This window comes from Platichthys flesus, chromosome 19 (assembly GCF_949316205.1).
Source record: "Platichthys flesus chromosome 19, fPlaFle2.1, whole genome shotgun sequence".
Classification (NCBI taxonomy): domain Eukaryota; kingdom Metazoa; phylum Chordata; class Actinopteri; order Pleuronectiformes; family Pleuronectidae; genus Platichthys; species Platichthys flesus.
The window spans coordinates 10144353-10164750 of record NC_084963.1 but is presented as its reverse complement, the minus strand read 5'-3'; the positions used below and the strand labels follow the sequence as shown (position 1 = coordinate 10164750).

Genomic DNA, 20398 nt, shown 5'->3' with positions numbered 1-20398 from the left:
CACACAAATCAGAGAATGCTCTATAAAAACGAGTTTGGTTGCTGCCTGAAGCGGCTGACAGATTTAGTTGATCTGATATATGGAGGAAGATGGTTCCAGAGCCTAAGGGCCAAAATAATGAAAGGCCTGTCAGCTTTTCAGATTTAAACGTGGGATAATGTGTGGATAATAGACTTTGGTCGGACTCGCTACATGACCTGAAAGTGATGTGCGGGTTCCACGGTCTCAGACATGCTGCGCTGCAGGCCGAGTGTACACATACTTATTAGTCATTAAAATCTGTGCTAGAGTTAACAGGAAGCCATCAAAGGGTTGCATGAATTGCAGGAAATGCACGGACGTGTACGACCACTGATTCTACACTTTTAGGTCAAATAGAAATCTGGAATGTAGGAAAAGATAGGAAAGAATTTCATTTTTTTGGAACAATTTTAAAGTTGTAATCACATTGAGATTCTAAATTTAATTATTCCTGAGACATGTGGTGATTTCAACATAAAAAATAAGGCACTTAGTTACTTACGTACTGGTTCACTGCTTACATTTATCAATGTGTTTACATCTCCATGTGTTGATATAAATCATCATTTCCAGAATCTGTCCTCACTTCAGGCCACGTTAGTCCTTTACAGATCTCCGTACTTTTTCACGTGTCTGAGTTTATTAGAAAGCCTATAATATGGGAGAACAACAGCATGCACAAATAGCTTTTTTCTGCATAATAGCCAGTATACCAGAGTATTCCTGAAGCTGCCGTTGCCAGAACCACAGAGTGATCAGAGCAACACAGTTCGGAAAAACAACTACTTTGGTAACATAATTACCTCATCCCGGATGCCTGTCCCAGTATAGCATGTTCTAATATGGTTTTACAAACAGGACGAGAATAGGACAAATCCGACTAATTTCGGAATTCATTGCACTCAAATCAAGTGAGAGTTGGGCTAAATGGGGAATTACAGCTAAGACGTGATCTTTAACCTTGTCTTGGGCCCGAGCCCTCGTATGGGAATTGCGGTACCACACAGCACCGTCCACTGGGAAGCGACCTTCGCGATCCGCCCGTGTTGTCCCACGGCCCAAGTGTCACAAACCAGTGAGTCATTTGCATGTTTCTGGGTTGAGTCAGTCAGCCGAAATCTTTGTGGATTTTTTGAGTCAATGCTCCCGATGCACAAAGAGCGAAACCCAAATCGTGTTATCGTATGGTTAACCGCCGATGAAAAGGTGGATGTCGCTTTTGCAATGGATTTGCTTTAAGTAGAAACAGCTTTTTGCAATCAAGATACTGACTTAAGACTGACATTTGGTAAACAGCCAAGAATAAAGGAGGGCACAGCATTTGCAACTTCATTTGCCAAAGAACTGTACAACTTGTCGGACGCCATTGGAACCTAACAACCTGTATGTGTACCATGTAACTGTGCAGTGTACCTTCAGCTTCTCGCGGGGACCAGTGTCCAGATGGTGCACACGGCCGTGGCGATGAGGAGTTGGAGGCGTACTGCAGCAGAACTCTCCCCTCAGTGCACTTATCACACACTGATCCCACTTCTCTAGGAAACCAACACACAAGCACAACAACCAACTTAGATACAGGCCAAATACACGTGACTTGCACGTGTATAAAAATGGTTGCAGTAATTGAAATTACGCGGCAAGGTTTCAGATCGCTCCCTGGCTCATCTTACGGGTAAACAACTCATTTAAAGTTATATTACACGAACATTATAGCAACTTGCACTCTATATATCACTGTGTACACGAGTGTCTCTTTGCCATCTTATTTCACCTGTCGTAAAAGTGTCCAGATATCGGTGGAAACCATTCCAGGTTGATGGAGTTATGATGCTGCCCGACCACCTGTGGCGGCATTGGCACCGGAGGGGGTTTCGATGAGGGTTGCCAGGTCTGGTAGATGAGGTCCAGGTAGCAGTGCATTCTGGCCACCTGGTTCAGTGTGAAGGAGTCCGTGCAGGCATCGTCTGCAGGTGGAGGAGGGCGAGATGAGATGTGACAGGACAAGGAAATGGGTATTAAATTATTCCACCAGTCCGGTCGCGTTATTACAATCAACTCTGGCATCAAAACAGTCGCACAAAAGGAGTGACATTAGCGGATGTGCCTCCCACTATGTTTTTTCACATGAAAGGTCCCGGCTAAATTCCTCACTTGTCTCGGTGTGCACACAGACCCAACACATTCCTTTGTCTGTTCTGTGCATGTGAGAGGTATCAACTGCAACAATTTGCCCAGGAGAAGCAGCGAAACACGTGCGGAGGCCCCGTCTCACCTGCATAACTCATGTAGTTGTTGAACGGCGTGTGGGTGAAGTGACGACAGCCGCAGGTTTCGTTGCCCGGCTCGGGATCGTGGCAACCCTTGTACTTGGGCGTCGGGTTGGTGTCGGCGCACAGATCCCCGGTCTCCATCGAGGGCTCGGTCTCCAGGCACGCGTCGTTGCAAGACTCGGTCTCCGATATGCCTCGGAACACGTGGTAAAGGCCGAGGCTGTGACCGATCTCGTGGACCATCGTGTCGGTGTGACCAAAGGTGCCGTAGAACGACGGATTCAGCACAATCCCACCTGGCGAGAGACAGAGGGAAAGAGACAACCACGCACATTTTAAACATCGCAAACACTCCGATGACTTCACGCAACCCGAATGTCCATTCCGACTGCCGTGTGAAGTAGGATTCAGACAATGCATTATTCATGGGACTCCTCAGCCTCATTATCACCTCCTTCCTTGTTAGAACCGCGATGAAGACAGCAACTGCTCGGGGCTTGAACTGTTATTACTCAAAATCAACAACCTGAGAGGATGTGTGCATGTGTTTAAGAATATGCATGTGCATGCTTGTACGTCTGTGCTTCTATCTGTCTCCTACCTAAATGTGTGAGGGCTTCTTTGTCCCACGGCCAAGTGGCAACCCCCGCCAGATCTTCATCAGAGGAGTTGGCAAAGAAGACGTTCAGGTGAGTCGAGCCGTCCAAATGCAGAATGTCTTTCAGCTCTTTCACATCCAAATAGGCCCTGGAAATTAAAGAGAGAAAGAAAGAATTTCACACTGAGGTAATCGCTCTACATTCAGGATAGAGTCAGTCGATTTAATCCACATTTTTAGCAGATAGGAACAGTGCTTCCAGCCAAAAAGGAACATATGAGGTTTTGTTCAATAAAACAGGGCTCAGGTGTAAGTTCTTGTTGAATGTATTCAAATTGTAATGGTATAGCTGCTAAACCAACAGAATGAAGAGGAAAGGTTGAAACTACTCTTAAGTCGTTTTCAAACATGACCTGTCTCCGGACAAAGTCTCAGGTGTTACCCGGACTCTCCTTTCGCACAGATTCTCTGCACAGACGCAGAATAACGAGTTAGTCATACTTTATCTTCTGTCACATCAGCACCACATCATCAAGATATCCGGACTTTGAAAAGAGGGTTTAAGAAAGAAAGAAGAACAGACTTGAAGGAATTGGCCTCTTTTGTGGAGGAGGAAATGTTTGGTTCCATCTGCGTGATATCTAAACTGGTTTCATAGTTTCATAACGGGATTGGCTCAACATCTTGGATCCAGGAGTGGAGTTTTTCTTTATTCTCGTAAAATTGCAATTTCTTTCTCAAATATTACGACTTTATTCTCATGGTATTCTTGGGATTCTTTTGTCTTCAACGTGGCTCAAATAGTCCATAATACTCCATTGTTCTCCCCTTGTTCTGCCAAAGATGATGAATGTTGATTTTGGAGACGAGCATCGAGGTTGACTTCACCACTAACCATCTTGTAGCTTGAATATCTCAAAACTACATTCATTTGGACACAACCAACAGATTGTTTTGATAATGTTGTGGCTAGAAGCTCTGGCTCAGCCGCCGTGCACCAGTTACAAGTGGCGCTTAAAGAACTTTTATAATGGTTTTCTGTTAACAATTTTAACCCATTAAATCATCCCTTCCCACTCCATTCAGTTTCACTGCGGTTCCTGCTCGCTTGTTCGACAGCGAGGGAGATCACAGCCGAGATGTTGTTGCCTCCGAAGTGCGGAGGCATGTAATCAGTTCAATACCCTAAATATGCAGCTACGGACATGTAATGCTCTTTGGGTTGGTTTCCCATTTGTTTTCGACACTTAAAGCTAAGCCACAATGTTTTTGTCTGCGATGCCGTATGTTTTATGTCGGAGGACAATGAATCACGCAATAACCAGCACGTTACTTTGCCTCGGTTCTCTTGAGCGTAGTAACTCTTGATTTCGACAAACAGTTAAAGATGTCACCACAAGCAACACCAGGACCAAACAGGTGCTGCTGGGAATAAATCTGCTTTAGTGGTGAGAGTTTGGGACATTTTTATATTGTCACATCTCACAAGCTGCACTGTAACAAAATTACCCTTTTCATTTTATATGTGGAATAAACTCCTGCTCGGGTATTTTATAAGCATTTATCATATTTGATATTAGATTAGCCCTAATATTCACATTAGCCCTAAATGTACTCAAGGTTTTTAGCATTGAATAACTAGTTCTGTTTTTGTTCCTTTATTGCCTTCACCAAGGTCATGCTTTCATTCTTGTTTGTCTGTCTGTTTGTAGGATTTCACAAAAACGACTAAGCCGATTTCCTTGAAACGTGAGACAAGGGTGGGGTATTGGCCGAAGAAAAATATATTCACTCACGGGTGGATAAAATTAAGGGGATAGATGCAGGGATTTTTGATTTGATTCATTTCATATTTGTTGGTAGCTCAAAATAAGTACTATTTGGGGGTGGTTTTTATTCAGTTACTGTTTTGTATCAAATATTCCTTCTTCAGAGAATGTATATTGGGTTTAACCAGAGCAGTTTGCAGAACATTTCTCTGTGCGTGTGTATCTGATGTATAGCGGCCAATCAGTCTTGGCACAGGTTTGCATGCTTTGTACTGTAAATCGTCTTTTTAGCTCTTTTTTTCAGATCCGCCGTCCAAGTCAGCTTGATTTTTCAGTGAGTCGTTCCGGTATTCTGAGGCCTCCCCACCCATGACTCTAGGCTTTGTCTCGGCTCTGGAATCACTAACGGCAGCTGTAATGACTGCAATCATTCAACACAATGAGATATCTTCCCAGCAGTGAAACTGTCATTCATTTTATATGAACACATCAAACAAGGTTTCTCCAGGAGCCTGGCTGGTGGTCCTGGCAAACAGCTTCAGCCGAGCTGCAGCCATCTCTCGGAGGAGTCGATAATCTGTTGCATGTGCTGACGTGACAGTTTATTCATTTCCTCTGGCTTTCCGAGGCTTTGGGTATAAGACGCACGATGGATACGGAAAACAGGAGTTTATCAGAAACAAAACATGACATTGGCCTTACTATCACAAATTAGATCCTCTTTGGATGTTTTGACCTAGTTTGTGTGACCCACTTGCTCGCCTAATATTTTTGGATGTGCTTGGATCATAAGATTATAAGTGCATTAAGTTTTAAGATTAAGTTTCCTCGCAAAAAGAAAAAAGGAGTACACTCGTGATTTCTCTGTGTTAAACGGCACTAACTTATAAAGCATTACACGGGATTCTCTGACCATAACAAATAAACTGCAGGCTATTGGCACTTTTTTGTGAATGGTGTCCATCTACTCATCAAATTCAAATATTGTAAAAATGAGTCCTATTTTGCAATCATGCACATACTTGGGCATGAAATGTGAAAAGCAACCATGTGATAAACACACAGGTAAAATAAAGGAATGTCAACATGAGATAGAGAAAAGATATTGTGTTTATGTGCTATTAGGAAATATACATAAATGAGGCAGATTGATCGTATTTGTGAGTTGCATGTTTTTTAAAAGATGCAATGTTCTAAAATGTTTCCGTTCAATGGAACATAGACAATAAGAGCTTGTGTCTGCACAATGTTTTCATCCTTTTTATCAGTCCAACCTTTAACAACATTGACGTAATTTCATTTTCTGGGTCATCGTTTTTCACTAAATGTCAGGCTTTGTCTGTTTTTGAAGAAAACATTTGTCCCACTTAAGGGAACTCGGGTAAATATAAGGATAAAAGCAAGAGTGCTATTTATATTTATTCTTCCACTCCACTGCTGAGTCAAAATGAAGGTGGAGTAGAATTCCACTGGGAAAAATTCATTTCATTTCTTTTGTGGACAAGCTTGTACACCGCTGGCCAGAAGGTAAAATATCTCTACGGTGCCTAATCGTTTAAAACTGACACTGTTCTATAAAAATACAAATTAAATTCATGATTAATGCGATAACAAAAGCAATAACTGCAAAAACGGAATCTCAAACTACAAGGGGATCAAATTTGACATATTTGAGTATTTGATGCATTTGAATGCTTGAAACTCAAACTAGTCTCTTTATAGGCCAGTGTTTATGAAATTTCAGTTGCTGCTTCTGTTATTTCACTAGATCACTTAATCTTTTAGATCGATAGACCATTTTATTGGGAGTCCAGACTTTATCAGACCTGCAAAATCTACTTCATTCTACTTTTTTTAATGCATTAAACACGCTCTTAAAATATGACCAGCTGCGCCCACTGCGCTCTCTTTCCTTTCTCTGGTAATAGTTTGAAAAGCAAGTGAAGGCATAAAATATTGAAATTTGAGTGCAACGCCAATCTGTCTCATAGTGTATGTTCAGCGTAGCCTAAACGAGTTGATTTAAAGGCAGTAAGGCTGGTGTCTGGCAGCGCTCGGGTGGAATTTACCCAACTGAGATGATTCTCCCACTGCGACGGGCCGACTAACGTTACCGCCAAATGCACATTTCATATGCAGCAACACGAAATGCGTCTTAACATTTCTACTACCTTTGTTGGACGAGTCCCCTTCCTCAAATTACAAGTTGGACAGGCAGCGGCTCAGTGAAAACACAGTGTTCCCTCAAAACAGACAGTTAAATATACAGTATGGGAATAAAAGGTTCAGTGTAGCGAATGCTTTTTTCAGACCAGCGCGGGAGCAACTGAGGGCACTGACCGGGGCCAGGTCTAAGGATACAGAGGGAGCAGATGATATAAGGTCCCTCTTCCTAATAATTTCAGGAATTTCAATATTTCCTCAGAAAATATTTGTCCAGAGTTTTCGGACATGCGTGAGGAGGGGAATGCGTCAGGGGGGTTTGATACTGAAATGATTGAGTCAGCGGTGAATAAGAGCAGCAGCTCGGCTGTAGGGTCAACACCTAACTGATCTTGAGTTCAATTATTTTAATGCACTTGGCTCTGTTACAGAAACACAATGTGCATCGCATGCTGCATTGATGTACAGGGGGACTGTAGGAGCAAAAACAAGCTTGTGCATACATGTGTGATTTTTGCCCTGCGGGGGTCGCAGCGGCGTGCCCCAATTGGAAACTCTGTGTCTCTACCGCAGTGGAAACCCAGCGCCCCATGACATTTAAGCATCTCTCTCGCTAACAATTCAAAACAGTCCAAAGCAATAACAAATGTGCGAGTGCTGCCCGAGAAAAAACTGACTGAGCCTGACCTGAACCCAACAGGCAATCTGTGTTTTGAGTCCGAACCCCACCCAAGTCTGTGGTTTTACTTAATTACGGGCACGTGCAGTGTAAAAATTAAAACAGAAAACCCAGCTAACATAACCGAACCTGACCCGAACCCCGAACCCCATTTCAAAAGACGTGTTTCCGAACCCAGTCCAACCACGTATCCACACTATTAATAAATGCCATTGGTGTTTTAAAAAGCAACAGCCATACTGGTAATCATTTCTTTTTTTAGTCGCAGCTGCAGCAGTATCACAGACTTTAAGAATCACATGCATGGTCTGTTTAAACTTTTCTTAAAAAAATAAGCAGTTTAATGTTTTGTTATTCTTGTTTTCACTGTATATTACACACAGAACTGTAATCTCACGTAGCGACCCATGATATTTTTTGTACCGTTACACTGCTACTTTCCAATGATGACATTGGTGAATGCTTGGGTTTGCCGACACTGTCCGAAGCTGGTCTCCACTGACATCATTGTGACGGGGGGGTGGGGGGTGTACTCAGAGCAATTTGGGCCTTTTCTAACTGTCCATGCACGTCTTACTCAAACGTCCCCTCCATTAACCTCTTACCCTGCTTTCCCCGCCCCCAGTGTTCTGTCTCTCACACCCCTCAACTATTTCTCCATCCCATAGCCCCTGGTTCCCGCTCTTGCCTCTCATCATAGCTTCTTTTTTTTTTAGCAAAGATGAGCCACTTGGGAAGGACAGGATTTTCCATGCATGTAACCAAAGCACTTGTCATGGGAAAAGAAGTCACTAGGAAAGAGAAAGAGAGAGTGAGAAACGGAGCTTCTAGAAAGGTAAGATGAGCGCAGGCAATCCAGCTTCACATACTGAAAGCGCCACTGCAGGACATCTATGTTGCAGGGAGATCCAGGAGAGTGTGAGGAGGCACGAACCGCTGTGTTAATTCTTTTGTTTCACGACACGTCATAAATAGAGAATTATGACTTCAACCATTTACACCCATATATAATTCATATAAGCCCATAAATATGCCTTTTACACATATGTGTGGGGCAGCGTAGTGTGAAAACTGGGGTAAGCTGGCATGGCAGTGACGGTATCACGGCCAAGAACACTTTAAAAATTGGAGGGGGGCCCTCGGCTTTTCCTTTCATCGAGTCTGTCGGCACCACAGCCCCTAAAGCCATCATTCATCTCCGCCTTTATTACTATACTTGCTCTCTCTTCTTTAACCTTCCAACTTACTCTGATTATTTTTTTGCCCCCCCCCCCCCCCCTTGCACGGATGACACATGCATGAGATCTGTGTCAATGCTCAGATTCCAGAAACCCTGCCGTGACTGCTCCGGTCGGTGAGAAAGCAGGATTTAAAGGCATATGGAGCGGGTGAAGTGATGATCCAAAGCCCTGCCCCCCTCCCATTTGCTATCTGGGAGAACACTCTCTGTCCTGGCAGATTTGTGAACCTCTTCATCAGGGCCCTCCTTGACTCCTGAACCACAATTACCTTGCTATGTGATTATCAACCCAATTCCCCTGTGTGTCATACTTTCAAAAGACCACCAGATGTGACTCCTCTGCCTGCTGTGGAGTCCCGAGTAAAATCCCCTCCTTAAGTCCCATAGCGACGCAGAAGGTCTTCGATCAGCGCCCACGACAGCACAGGTGAAACCTCAACAACAGGTGCTTTTATAAGTGTGCTATGGCGTTAAAGGGGAAGTGCAAAGTCCTGGTATTTACGCCCAAGCACTCAATTATGTTTTATGGGACGGGGGGCTTAAGGTTTAGACGACCAATTGTAAAACACCCAAGTCAAGGGCCCTAGAGATTAGCTCCCCGCTCTGAGCTAGAATACAGCAAGGAGAGGGAGTGAGGGAAAGAGAAAGGGTGGTCCGTCCATTAACCTGCCACGTTGAGAGGTATTGACTCAGGAGGGGGGAGAGACACAGAGGCCAAGGGAAAATGGATGACCTATTAGCCCCTGACAAAGCCAGGCCAGAACTTCATTTCCCCAAAACACATTGAGACTGAGATGGTCCTAATATCCGCCTTCCTGCCTGAAATTGGGAGCAAAGCATTCCAATTTGAGAAAGAATTGAATCCGACTGAGATGAGTTTTGATATCATTGGATTGATCTTCATTCCAGTTATGCAGACATTACCTTGATCTTTGATGGACAGGAATACACACACTTAATCATCTCACATTTGTTTTCTGTAAAGTTAATGTTAATTTCACGTCATGTGAATCACAGCAACAATTTCAGAAGTCATTAAATCTCTCTTTCTTTCAGACAACATCAGATACGACCAATAACTTTGAAAACACAATAAACAAGGTCCAGCACTCATAAATATCAGACCCTGTCTCACAATGTAAAAATAAGGGATTAGGAAAGGACCTGGATGCGCCCCTTGATCCAGATCAGCACCTAAATTGAATGGGTTAATTCCAGACCCACACCACATCTTTCCACCAAGTTTCGTGGTAATTGGTTTGGTAATTTATGCGTAATCTTGCTCACAAACAAACAAACGGAAAGGGGTGAAAACACAACCTCCTCGGTTGAGGTGAATATTTCCCTCAAAGACATGTGAAGGGAGAGACGCGGGGTAATTAACAATGGTATTTTCAGAGGAAAGACTGTTGCGGGACCCCAGAGTCTGCCTGTGTTCTGTGCTAGCCAGTTTTCCTTTTCTTTTTTTAAACACACTCAGCGTAAGTGGTAACAGGCGCAAACGCTGCGAAAATAAATGCAGGACTTTAAAACTATTGTTCCTCTACATACACAGTGCATTGTTCATGCAGAATTCCATAATTAAGGAGGAATGTCAAACTCCGCTCTTTGCGAGTCTCCCTGGACATACCATAATCAAAGCAAAATAAGCAACCACTTGAGGAGATTATATCTATTTTTTGAATTCTCTTGTCCTCTTTCTGCCTGTCTCTTTGCTGGTATCCTTCCTTTCACAAGCCCAACTTTCAAATGCCCATAGGGAAATTTGAACATTGCAGCGGCAAAGCGTTTTCTGCCAATAGCTGATGTCTGAATGGAGTTGTTTGCCCGCCACTTGATGAATGAGCTTCTAATGATGACTAAGTGGGAATTGAGAGATGGAAGCAACGGCAATCCCACCTGCATTCCCCCAACTGATGTTGTTAATCAGATGTCATTATTTAGCTATTTAGCGGCCATTTTAAACAACAGGACAGTGCCAGACAGACTGTGCTTCCAGCGTAACTATGATTGAAAACAGCCTTGTTTCCTAGACTCATGCTATCAGAGAGACCCAAACAATCCCACACACCAGGCCTACCAGTTTTCCTCCCGTCCGCTTGTCCCCGCGTGACAGTGGCAGGAAACGTTGGCAAATAAACGAATTTCAGTCATTTTTGCCTCTTTCTCTGCCATAACCGTAAATACCCCCTGCGTCGTCCGCAAAAATGTCTGAGTCTACTGTGTTGGGTTTCAGTGTACCAAGAAACAAACAATCCTGCTATTGGAGGTCTGGCATGAACCATATTACAGCAAGTTCCAGAGATTTATTCTTCTTGCCAGCTCTTACTCATCATCTACAAGCCACAATAAGATTACCACAAAAAACAAGAGTTTGCATGCATTCATGAGGACCTCTGTATTATCCTTAAGTAGCTCTATCAAACCACGTAATACCTTGCTTTGTGTTAAGTCCACCTAGGTGATTCTCTGATACTGGTGCTCACATGCAAGTAAAGTGAACTCTCACTGTTTTAACTGGGAATTTCTTTCAGTCCGCCTCGTTTTTGTGGACCCATACCTTCCTCCCCAGGAAACGTGTCTGTCAGTGGTTTCCTGGAAAGAGAGGTATGTCTTTGAAATAATTTCCATTGCTAAAAGCTAAAGCCGTATTGGATTTTGACCTCTAATTGCCCTTACACTCTGTTTAGAGTGTCACTCTTTCCAAACCAACTCCCTTCTCCAATCAAGCCAGCTTACTAAGGCCCATTGGACATAGGAGACCTAGAAAAGAAAAAGGTGGAGAGAGATGCTGAAAAATTGACTCAAAATTAGCACTCTGGCCGTTGTATTTGCTACCACAAAAGTCTCCCTGTTTGCATTTTTTTTGCACTGCTTATGTGTGGAACACTGATTGAACCAGGCCAAGGCTAGATTGGACTAGCTGCCCCCAGAGGATTTCCCAGGCCACACAGGCAGGGAGTTAAGTTACACTCAGCCTCAGCCAGAAATGGTCAGGAAACAGTAGGACTAGACTTCAAAACCTCTCTTCAGGGACACATGTATGGAAAGATGTGTTGTTGGATTTACTCCAGGCCAGTGAGTCCATAATGTGGGTTTAGTTTACCTAAATTATTCGGTAATGTCAACCAAGATAATGTATCATATTAAGCAGGGAAATTTACAGACACTTAAAGCCTTTTTTAAGGTAACATGCAAAACAAATGAAAGAAAGGTTCTTACTTGTGTGGAGAGGAGCGGTTAAAGCATGTCTTGGTCACATCTGTCACGTTGGGATTACAGCAGTCGCCGAGGTCATACAGAAAGTTTTCCCAGTTACATTCGGGGTCACATACGCCATTCCCCTGTTTGTGCTCAGGGCAACGGCTCCGGTGCACCGACATGCAGTCACCGGCATCATACCCTGTCAGAGGATGGCTGCATTCTGGGTCACACATATCATCGCCAACTTTGCTGATATCACAGTTGGCTAGAATCAGCCGGTTGCGAAGGGAGGAGTTGGTCACATTGTGAATGCTGAGCTCCCAGGTGATGTTGTAGGGGCTAAAGGCATCGTTTAGCTGCTGGTGCTGCAGGCTGATCTGGTGGTCAGATACGGTGGGCTTCAGACGTGCATCGTCCCATACATTTATGACACGATATCGCACTTTTTTGGGCCGACGGAATGTCCAAAGGTGGTTATAGTTTTTGATGACCTCAACATTGTCGCAAACAGTTTGACCACAAGTTGGAGGATCAAGTGTTGTGTCCAATAATCCTTCGGCCGCTCCAACCCCGCTGCCAATTAGAAGCCCTAATCGGGCTACACCTCCTTGCTCAGGCTGAGGAAAGCTACCGTCTTTTACAGTCAGCCATTTTCGGCCCGGGTGCTCAAATGTTTCTCGTATGACCAGCTGAGGTAGATTTTGTAGGTCGTCGTGGCCCTGCATATCTCTGATAATCTGCCTCTGCCCCCGGGCCTGCCTCCACAGACCCACCCTTTCTACTGCTCCCCTGTAATTATGATTGAGTGCATTCCCCCCGATCATCAGGACTTTGCACTTTTTGGTCAAATGGCTAAAGACATCGCCCGATTGCTCCCGACTGACAGCCACTTGGGCGCCATTGACGAAGAGCTTCATGTATACGCAGTCATACGTGACTGCCACATGTGCCCATTGGTTGGGTATGTAGCGGGCATTGGAGTGGATGGAGGTCACTTTATGGGCACGGTCAGTCTTAAGGGAGAAGAAGAAGCGGGGGTCACGGTTCCCCTGTTCACTGACTGCCTTGATGCCAAGCAGCCATCCACGGTCACTGGAGGCATAGAAACATTTGTCGTACAGGCCTGCAGAGAGAAGGAAATGAAGAAGATTAACATATGCAGGACTTCGATACAGATGTGAATATGAACATATCAGACATTTACAGAAATGACAAAAAAACAGTGACCAGTATAAGAGAATGAACCTTTTCCATCCACATCTTCCATTTATACAAGATTGTTTTTGAACATGTCACATGCATGTAATCCTTAATGCTAGTTGTGCATATTCATCGCCCACTCTCCCAGTTTTTATGGCAAACAATTTGACCACTTTAGATAATGGATTTTAAGAGGGAGTCTGAAAATATAGTTGGGGTTAGAGAGCAAGAAATACATTAATAGGTTACCATTTTTTTTCTATCTAAGGGAATGTTGTCCTGGAAATTGGGTTGTAGTGCATGTTTATCTAAGGGAGACCCCATGGAACTATCTTGGTATAGGCTTTTTGTGAACACTGAGTGCATTTAGAGTTACTTGTGCAAATGTCCCTTGCCAGTAGGGTAGCCGGAGAAGGCTAGTTTTCTGCTCCAGCCTTGTTTTTGTAGAGGCACCAAAACACCTTTTTCCTGTTTCACTTGGACCCTGCATGTCGGCTTCAGCATGGTAATGTGTTTTCACTTCTTAGGGGATCTCTGAATGCTAACTGTTTGTTTGTTTAGCGCTTGTTGAGGTACATGTGCAGGCACACAACTTCACGTCTGTGTGTGTGCATGTGTGTGTTTGTTCATGAATTCCGTGACTGCGCTGCATTAATCCACCGCCCAGTCAAAGGGGGCAAAGGTTCAGAGCACTGTGACATGCATCACGTAGTCCGTCTCGGCATGTGGACGTCTCGATGCTCGCAGGGTGAGAGCTGGATTTGTGTCACAAGAATACATCCCTGGGATTTGTTAATATTTGGATCTGACTTTCTGGCACTTATATCTATCCGCTAAAAGGCACTCAGTCCGTGACCTGAACATGCAGCTCATATAACGCAGGTATGGAGTGTCCTTTACAGTGGCTCCTGTCATCTGCATTAAATGTCTGCAAATGCCCTTTTTATTTCATCTCTGCTACCTTCAGCTAGGCCTGAAATGATAAGCTGATTATCATAGTGATGGTCACATCTCTGCCTCAATGTACTTGCCCACTTCAGATGCCTTTGTTCCCCATCGATTAGTCTTCCTAAGCCTGCACTAAGGGGCTGGCTAATGGCGGCTGCATGGACATCTTGCTAACTTTGACCTGTTTCTAATTAGATGAACACTCCAGTATGCATTCATTAAGTTGGTATTTCAATGGACTAATGTTCAAAGAGGGAGGGTTGGGTTCAGCATCAAGGTCAGACTTTTGGTGGATGACGTTTTCAGGCTTTCCACTACACTGGAAGGAAAAAGCCTTCCATCTGTCAGCTAATGCACTCAAGGCTAAAAGGTGTGCTAAAATGCTCGTAAGGCTTCTAGTGTAAACAGCTGTCATAATTCTGCCATGCTCAATTAATCTAACACACTACACTTTTCCAGACCCTGCACTGCGGCTGCTCGGGCTCACACAAACACACCCACACACGTGTGCATGCACTAATACAGATATGCATTACTATCCCTGCAGACACACAGGCAAATTGAAACACATTTGTGTCCACTCAGGAACATAAACAAACACGCACACGAAAGGGATCTGCATGCGCACACTACAGTGGAGAGCTGTTCTTGTCAGGTTAAAAGGTAACCTTCCTCACACTTGCCATTTGTCTTCTTCCAAGAAAAACACGCTCAGGAAAAAAGAAAAAAAGTAGAAAAGAAAATACACATGCACAGACAAAGAAAAATGTCACACGGATTTGATAAAAAGCAGGGAGGAAGGGAACACTCCGTTTACTTTTGAGCTGCTCTGGCTCTGAAAGGTCAAAGAAAGGCACTTTTCATAGTCATACAAAAGTGACCGCTGCACCCCCAGAGCAGACAATGGAAAATTCCACTGATATTTAAAACGAGTAAAAGAACCTGAGGAACATAACAAGGATATTGATTATAAAAATGACACCAGACTTCTTTCAAACACTTGACTTTAAACTTTTGACTAGGATGTCAAGTTCCACTCACTTGATTCAGTGGAATGCTCATTCAATGAAGCCTGAAACATGCTTCTGCGACTGCGTCTGCGTCTTTTCACGCCGCTGTGGCGCAAGACTCGTTTTCATTCATGCTTCCCCAACCGTTGCGCGTCTTACAAAGCAATTCCGCGCCAGAACACTAGGCGGAGTAATGATTTTTGTCGAAGACGACCTGAGAGACGCCTTCTTTGTGGGTGTGGCAATCGTTGTTGACTGTTTATTTACCTTCTACCAGTCGTGTTCTCCATCACAAACACACGGTGAACCATGGCAGAGAGTGTATTCACGATTCCAACCGAACAACAATTGATTGAGATGGAGCTGCTGGACATTGAAGAGCAACTTCTTATAATTAGACTGTTTATTTACATCGCCACTCCAGCTCCTCATAGCCTATTTCTGGCGGACAAATCGGCCAGTCAGTGACAGGTTATACAAGTGGTCATACTTTCGGATCTCTTCTGCCAAGTACTCTTCTATTTGGTCCATATTCGTTCTTCTAAATCTTCCGTGATTTCCGCGTATTGTGGGGCATGAAACCGGAAATTAGACACCGGACGGGATGTAGAGCAGACCAATCACAGCCTTGCGGGCTGAGTGAGCTTGCGGAGCTTTGCCCTAACCCTAACCCTAACCCTAACCCTTAGAAAAGGGGGTCGACACCCGTCAGCACGCAAGGAGGGATACATAAGCACGTAAGGGACCCGGAAGGGCTCTTGCGTTTACGGGCCCGTGAAAATGCAGAAGCATGTTTCAGGCTTGAGTCATGAACGATCAACCAACAGCTTATAACATGATGAGTGTCAGATGAAATAACGCCACTTGTTTTGCTGCACTGTAACGTGCACAGCGATGGTGTCACTGTCACTCTCAGATATTCCAATTAAATGAAAGGATATTAATCCGGATGGGGGTATTCAACACTTTTCCAAATGCCCGGCGTACTGTAAGGAGCTCAATGCATGAATCTAATTTTGGGACAAGGGGTCTTGTTTTTGAAAAAAAGTTTTGTGTTCATCAGGACACTGGATAACAGCACCGAGATATATCTGTTATCACAGCAATTATCTGCCAACGTCTGCTTATAATTGTCCCAAGCAGGTCATGGAAGAGAGCCTCCATTCCTCTGAATTATTTTCCTCTTCCTTTGATGCAGGACGGCCCAACATGACCCGGATACAGGGGCTAATAGGGCACTGAAAGTTTGCATAACATTTGGAGACAGAACTCGATGTTCTTACTGGGTGTGTGTGTGTGTGTGTGTGTTTTGTGTGCACTTTTTAAACCTGGGATCAATTCTGACCACATGGACTGTTACTGTCACTGTCAACTGAAACTGACAGCACATGGAATCTGTTCTGTAGTGTTCGCCACAAGACACAAGAGGATCCAGACGTATTTAATGACGGTGCCATCAATCATCTGGTGGAGCCATTGATAACAGCTACTGATCGTCGAACAGCCTCATTTCAACCGAAAAGTGGCAACGAGAGGAAATCCAAATCTGCTCTACTTCTCCAAGGAATTAAAGATTGAGCTGAACTCCAAATTGTCCCTGATTGCTTGTCGGTGTAGCATTAATGGTCATCAAGACGAGAAAAGCAAATACCGTTTAGCATTTCTAACTATATGAATGTACCCAGACTTCCCAGTTGCACATGCGGTTGCAGACGTTACTTGAAAGTGTTTCCACAGAGGGATGGTCAAAAACAAAAAAACATCTGCCAAAAACAACACCGTGCTGGGATCAAAACAAGGGGATGGAGCATTTTTGGTGTCTCTGGGATTTTTTTTTTAGGCCCGAATTGGATTTAAAAAGATTATGGCTTCTCTGAATTTGTTTGATCATCATTTGTGTTGTCATTGGGACCCCTCTCCGCCTCACTGATGTGAACACACATGGAGCAAATCTTCAAAATGAAAACACAAGACTATACATGAATGGAAATCGCTAGTAGGAGGAAGCCAGAGGTGTGTGTGTGTGTGAAAAACAATACCACCTGTACAAAATAAAGCGATCTGATACCACGTACATGCATGTAAAGCCTGCCAGGTTCATTTTCTGTTCACATTGTGCTGGAGAGGCGTTTTTTCACATATTTGGTCAATGTGGTGTGTTGTTGTTGTACTAGATTGCATTATACTGTACAGATGTTCCTGTTATTGTGTCCATCCGCTGAAAATCTAAGAGTCACTCAGGTCACAACAGACTCTCTCACCCCCCTCTCCCCCAGTTGGAGAGTCTTACAAGGGATTGGCTTTGCAGAACATGTCCCTGCCAACTGGCTAGCGTTACCTAAAAGTGTACTGTATCTTGATACACACATACTCACTGAAACACACTTGACACAGACACACACAAACAAGCATAAGTGATTATTTATTTGTGTGCATGGGAGGAGGGGGGAGTTGTTTTGAGAGGGCCAGACAGATATAAAATAAAGGAGCGGGTAAATGTACTCATATGGTTGAGTTGAGTCCCCAAATGTTCAGAGTGGCATACAGGAGGCTGAGGAGGACCGGGTTCAATTCAGTTCAGTTCAGTTCAGTTCAAAAGGCAGCAGCCATCTGCACAAGTAGCACCGTGGCGGGCTGTGAGTTGTGTATGCAACGCTCCCTATCGGCAAGGAAAAGCAACAGGAAAAAGCTGTACAGTACTGTAATGCACAAAAGCGCTGTTGGTCAAAAATAAATGATGCAGAGCGGTTCCTAGCACGTTTCTGGTGCTCCTTTTACGCGCGGCTGCAGATCTGGCAGGACAAAAGGGGGAGTGCGCACAGATGACAACTGCTAAGTGTCAACCCTATCTGTGCAGGCGGGGACCTACCCAAGTGTGTGCGTGTGTGTGTGTGTGCACCCTCCTCTGCGCATCTTGACCGTGCCTTTTTAATTACAAACCCAAAATTTCGCTCGAGTGTCTGCGCTTGGGAGGAACGCGTGGAGTGTGCGTAACGACACGAAAGCGCACCGCCGCTGCACAAATAAGCCCCCAAGCCAGGACATGTTCGCTCAAGAGGGGGAAACCCTGGATGTGTCTCCGAGCTGTCTCGTAACTCCGGTAGCCAATCCAAAGGTGTCGAATCGGGTAGCGGTGGAGGGGGGGGGCGACGACGACACTCGAGCTGGCGGCTGGAGCTGCGAGCTCCTCTCTCTCTCTCTCTCTCTCTCTCTCTCTCTCTCTCTCTCTCTCTCTCTCTCTCTCTCTCTCTCTTTCTCTCTCTCTCTCTCTCTCTCTCTCTCTCTCTCTCTCACTGTCTCTCTCTCGCTCCCTCTCTCGCTCACTCTCTCTCTCACTCTCTCTCTCCCGCTTGCGCCCGACGTGACGTGCTCGCTCACAAAGTTTTGGCCATTACATCATAGTTTTAAAATAGCCAAGTCGGCGCGGAGAAATTACATTTTACGCACAGTGACATCAGCTGCCGGTCAAGTGATGCAGCTGCATACATCTGCCGCCCGTGCTCCTCTCACTTAGATTGCTTCTTTATCATAATATCCCACACACGGAGAAAAACACGAGGGGGGGGGGGGGGGGTGGTATATTTGTAGAATAAAAATATCACACCGCAGCGATTGTTCCTCCGCAAGGTGCCAAACTCAAATATGACCAATATCTCCAGTGACCTACGCATGCACTACCTAAAATATCCGCTGTACTTTTAAGGCATTACATCACTGTCTAGTCTGATAGATGAACTCGTTTTCAACTCGCAGAAACTGCATGTTGCTTTGTTTCGTGCGCTACATGACAGCAGGATGAAATGCTGCACATTCGCAGGCTCACTTCTCAGATTAAACTCGCCAGTTTCTTTTTTTTTCTTTTTTTGGGGGATTAACATGTAAAGAGTTGACAACAGGATGGAGGATGCGTAATGAGCGTCCTACCTGCAATCACCGTGGGTGATCGTTGACCTCCCTCCGGTTTGATCCACATCTCCAGGGTGAAATTTCCTCTGGGTATCTCCACGCCGGGCTTCAGCCGCAGCTGGTCGCCCCTGCCGGTGAAATACACCGCTTTCCCCCGGTCCGAAGAGTTCTCCTCCGCCTGCTGCGAGGAGCGCCGGCGCTGGCGGAGCACCCGTCGCTCCAAGCCGGGCAAGGAGCGTTTGCCCCGGGGAAGACGCGTGGCACAAGCCCCCGGCGCGGTGGCTCTCACCTCCCTGATGCGCACCAACTCCCTCTTGGATCTCCCCTTTCTCCGGGCTGTCCCGCACTCTGATCCAAAACACAAGAGGAGAACCACCAGGCAAGACACCCAGGGCGATGTCCAAAGTTTCATTTTTCGTGAGAGGAAATGGCAAAAAAAATATTTAAAAATAAGAAAAGAGAGAAAAAAAAAGAAACAACGGAATAACTAGAAAAAATATACGTCCACAAATCTTCTCCTCTTTGGAATCCTTTCGAGTTTTTTTCCTTCTCTCTGTTCTTTTTTTTTCAAAACAGCGGTACAATGTCAAAGCGTAGAAACTAAAATAAACACATAAAGCTATGCTCAGCCACGACCCCCTCTCTTAAGCAAAACTAGTCTTGAGACATTCAGGGGGCACGGGAATATTTGATTCATGTATGATTCCACGGTGCCTTTTCAATGGGTCCCATTTAGCCAAATGGATGACTAATACGTGATCAATCAAGAGGGGGGTCCGGCCGATGCCCCCCTCATCCCCTCTGGACGGTAGGAGTTACTCGCAGCAATCCACAGTTGTCCGCCAGGCTCTTGTCACAGCTTTTTGTTGTTTCCTTATCCTACGCGTAAAACAGCATAAGAGATGGCACATATTAAATTCCAGAGAAAAGTGGCAACAAATCCACCTCTCATATTTATGAAAAAAAAAAAAAAAAAGAAGGAAGGAAGCAAGGGGGTAAATTGTGATTAAAAAAAAATGTAAAAAAGAAAGGAATAGAAAAATCCAAACTTCCCCCTTCTCTGTGCTGCAAAAGTTAAAATGCACTATGATAAATGGAAGGGCTGCAGAGAGGCAGAGGGACAGAGAGCTGCACAAGTCACCGCGGTCCTCATTGATTGCCTGGAGCAGATACACTTGGAGGAGTCGCAGCACGTCGTCCGCTTTAGATGCAGTCCCCCCCCCCCCCCCCCCCCCCCCCCCCCCTCTCTAAGTCTTTTTAAGAACAACTCATGTTTCAAATGTTCCAGGGGCTGTGTTCGAGTGTGTGTGTGTGTGTGTGTGTGTGTGCGTGGGTGTGTGCGTGTGTTTTTCAAAGTGGGAAGTCACACAGGTAGGCAACTCTCACTGAC

At 44.8% G+C, this 20398-nt stretch overlaps 1 protein-coding gene across 1 annotated transcript in view; it reads right to left on the bottom strand.

The window, feature by feature from the left end:
• The window catches only part of pappaa (pregnancy-associated plasma protein A, pappalysin 1a), an 83276-nt gene extending 63856 nt beyond the window's left edge, over positions 1-19420 (bottom strand). Inside the window, exons 1-6 of the mRNA XM_062413121.1 lie at positions 19027-19420; positions 11963-13067; positions 2893-3038; positions 2294-2587; positions 1793-1985; positions 1435-1556 (exon numbers count right to left, since the gene is read on the bottom strand). Of these exons, the coding sequence (XP_062269105.1) occupies positions 1435-1556; positions 1793-1985; positions 2294-2587; positions 2893-3038; positions 11963-13067; positions 19027-19420 (2254 nt within the window). The remainder of the gene's footprint in view (positions 1-1434; positions 1557-1792; positions 1986-2293; positions 2588-2892; positions 3039-11962; positions 13068-19026) is intronic.
• Between the last annotated feature and the right edge of the window lie 978 nt (positions 19421-20398).